Here is a 3,430-nt window from a genome sequence, read left to right on the forward strand (position 1 = left end):
GGCAGCGACCACACCATCGTGGAAATCAGCATACCGGAACACAACGACATTAGCACCAAAACACACAGATGGATAGACTGGGACGCCTTCCGAGACGCTAGAAACCAGAAGAGTGACGGAGACGACGAGATCGAAGACATCGACTTGCGGACGGCCGAAATCACCAAGAGCGTACGCGATGCGACCAAAGAACTTGAAACGGACGCGGAGATCGACAAAGTAGACAGCCGGCTTGCGCATCTCATCGAAGCCAAACAGTCGATACTCAATCGATGGAAGAATCAACGGCTCAACCGCAGACTTAGAAAGAAGGTGGCGGAGCTCAACCGAGCGATCGAGGATCAGTGCCGCGCGCTATGTGTGCAACAGTGGAACGAGATCTGCAACGCGGCAGACGGGCAGATGCACAGCGGGAAGACGTGGAACCTGATGCGGCACCTGCTCGACGAAACCAAGACCAAGTCGCACCAAAGAGACAGACTCGCCAAGCTCATACATCAGGCGGTCTCGGTGCACGGCGCCGACGAAGTCACCAGGCGCATCATCGACAAATACCTGCCAACTACACCCACCGAACAACACGCGCCATACGGCGGCCTACCCAACGCGAAGCTCGATCGTGACATCGACATCGAGGAGGTCCGCGCGGCCCTGCACGACCTCAACAGTCGGTCGGCGGCCGGCCCGGACCTCGTCACGAACAAGGCACTCAAGAACCTCGACGACGGCTCGATTGAGAACCTAGCAAAATACTTCAACAAGTGCTGGAGAGCGGGCGCGCTGCCGAAGCAGTGGAAGACAGCCAAGACCATCTTGATCCCCAAGCCGGGGAAGCCACCGGACATGGACAACCTCCGGCCCATCTCGCTCACGTCGTGCGTGGGCAAGGTGCTGGAGTACGTCCTGCTCAACAGGTGGCAAGACTACCTGGAACGGGAAGGGCTGTACCCGGCCACGGTGATCGGCTTCAGGCGGCACCTGAGCACGCAGGACGCGATGCTGCAACTCAAATACCAAATCATCGATGACAGCGGTAACGCCCGCGACAACAAGGCAATCCTGGGGCTCGACCTGCAGAGCGCTTTTGACAGGGTGAAACACTCGGCGATCCTGTTCCAAGTCTCCAAGCTCAACATGGGCGAAAGATCCTATAACTATATTAAGGACTTCCTCACGGACAGGATCGCCGAGCTTCGAGCAGGCGACATACAGACGCAAGAGAAGGAGCTTGGAAGTACTGGTACACCCCAGGGGTCGGTTATCTCGCCGACGTTGTTCAACCTGGTAATGATCGGAGTGGCCGAGAAGCTCGCGGACATCGAAGACGTCAGGCACACTATCTACGCGGACGATATCACGCTCTGGGTGACCGGTGGCAGCGACGCCCACATCGAGGGCGCGCTGCAAGCCGCCGTCGACGCGATAGAAAACCAGCTGGAAGGCACCGGACTGAGATGTTCGCCGAGCAAATCGGAACTCCTGATAATCCAGCCTACTAACAACGGCAGAGGCAAGACCAGACAACGCGAATACGAAAAGATCCGTATAGTAACCAAATCCGGCAACGTGATCCCCGAGGTCGGCAAAATCAGGATCCTAGGCATGGTCATCGAAAAGCACAGAAGAAACGGTGAAACCGTCGCCCGTCTCACGGCCAAAGCGGCCAACGCAACGCGACTCCTCAAACGAGTCACGTCCCGGAAGGCAGGCATGAGAGAGGAGAGCCTGATCAGGCTCGTCCAATCCTTCATCATCAGCCACGTCGCGTACATTGCGGCCTATCACAGATGGCTGCAACACGAACGCAACAAAATCAACGCCATCATCCGAAGAGCGTACAAGACGGCGCTGGGCCTGTTCGAGTCTACGAGTACAACCCGGTTCTTACAACTTGGGATACATAACACGCTCGAAGAAATAGCCGAGGCGCAACGGACCGCTCAACTGGAGCGGCTGTCCACGACTACAACCGGGAGGAGGATACTTGACGACCTGGGAATAGGACACTCGAACGAGACGGAGACGAAGCTCCCAGTCCCCGAAGAGGTTCGAAGCCAGACCAGAATCGACCCCATACCCAAGAATATGAATCCCGACTACAACAAGGGAAGAAGAGCAGCGAGGGCGAACGTCCTCATCGACCTGCATGCCAATGACGAGCACGCGCGGTACGTGGACGCGGCCGAGTATCAACGGAACGCCTTCGCAGCGGTTGTCATCGAGGCTTCCACCGGCGCCACGAGGACGGCAGCGAGCGTGAGAAGCGCCGGAGCGGAACAAGCAGAGGAGGTGGCCATCGCCCTGGCCATCGCCGACGCAGACTGCCACACGGTGCTGAGTGACTCGAGACAGGCGGTTCGAAACTTCAGGAAAGGCCAAATCTGCCGGGAGGCCGAGCGAGTATTGCGAGCGGTCGAACTCCAAGACAGAAAAGTGAGAATCAAGTGGTTCCCGGCGCACGCGGGCGACGCGTCGGAACGCAATGACAACCACAACGAGACGGCACACGCAGCGGCGCGAGCGCTAACCAACCGCGCCCCGGCGGGAGACCGTCCGACGTGGTTCGAAGCCAAGGACCGCATGACGGACTATAACGACATCACAAAGGCCTACCGCCTGGCTCGCAGGACTCTCCCACCCCCGCACCCAAGGCTGAGTCGAGCGGAGGCGGTACTACTGAGGCAGCTCCAGACCGGATCGCTACCAAGCCCACAACTGATGCATCGCATGTACCCCGAGACATACCCGACCGACAGGTGCAAGGTCTGTCGGAGGGAGACGGCAGATCACACGCACATCTTATGGGACTGCATCAAACACCCAGAGGAAGCAAGATCAAGAACGATTCCGCCGCGGCTCGAGGCAGCTGCGAAGAGCTATGATCAGGATCAACAGCTTTGGGCCGTCCAGCAGGTCCTCGGGGCGCTCGAAAGGCAGGGACCCGGCGAGCCGACAACGGCGAGCCGAGACCCGGGCCGAGTAACGGCAACTCCGAAGACGACGTAGGCCCTCGTCGGGGTGCGCGAGCGCCCAACTGCAGGCACAAATAAAGTTTATTCCAATCCAATCCAATCTCGAGCGCCGCTCCTGAAACACCGAAGCTGAGCTACGCAGCAGCTACCCGACGACCACCGCCCCCTGCTCACCCGTATACGGCGCCACCTCAACGTGAACCTCTAGCGCCGCAGTATTCTCGCCGCCAGGAAGATCGGGCGTGCGTCCGCCCAGAACAAGTTGCGCCACGAAAGACCGACGTGCGGAGGACGGCCGAACGACGCCCGTTGTGTTATCATTGCGGTGAAGCCGGCCACATCTACCGTCGATGCCCCTACCGACAACTGGGGCTGCGCGGGTTCCACCCGAATGACCCGCGCCCAAAGTACGACGAACGCCTTCGTGACATCGAAGAGTACCTCCGACGTTCGCCATC

At 59.2% G+C, this 3,430-nt stretch overlaps 1 protein-coding gene across 1 annotated transcript; it reads left to right on the forward strand.

The window, feature by feature from the left end:
* The first annotated feature begins 996 nt into the window (after positions 1-996).
* On the forward strand, positions 997-3,006 carry LOC115315851. The gene has a single exon (XM_029975190.4). The coding sequence runs from the start codon at positions 997-999 to the stop codon at positions 3,004-3,006; it is 2,010 nt and encodes a 669-aa protein (XP_029831050.3).
* The last annotated feature ends 424 nt before the right edge of the window (positions 3,007-3,430 follow it).

Source organism: Ixodes scapularis, unplaced genomic scaffold, assembly GCF_016920785.2.
Source record: "Ixodes scapularis isolate PalLabHiFi unplaced genomic scaffold, ASM1692078v2 PGA_scaffold8__174_contigs__length_109621045, whole genome shotgun sequence".
NCBI classification, from domain to species: domain Eukaryota; kingdom Metazoa; phylum Arthropoda; class Arachnida; order Ixodida; family Ixodidae; genus Ixodes; species Ixodes scapularis.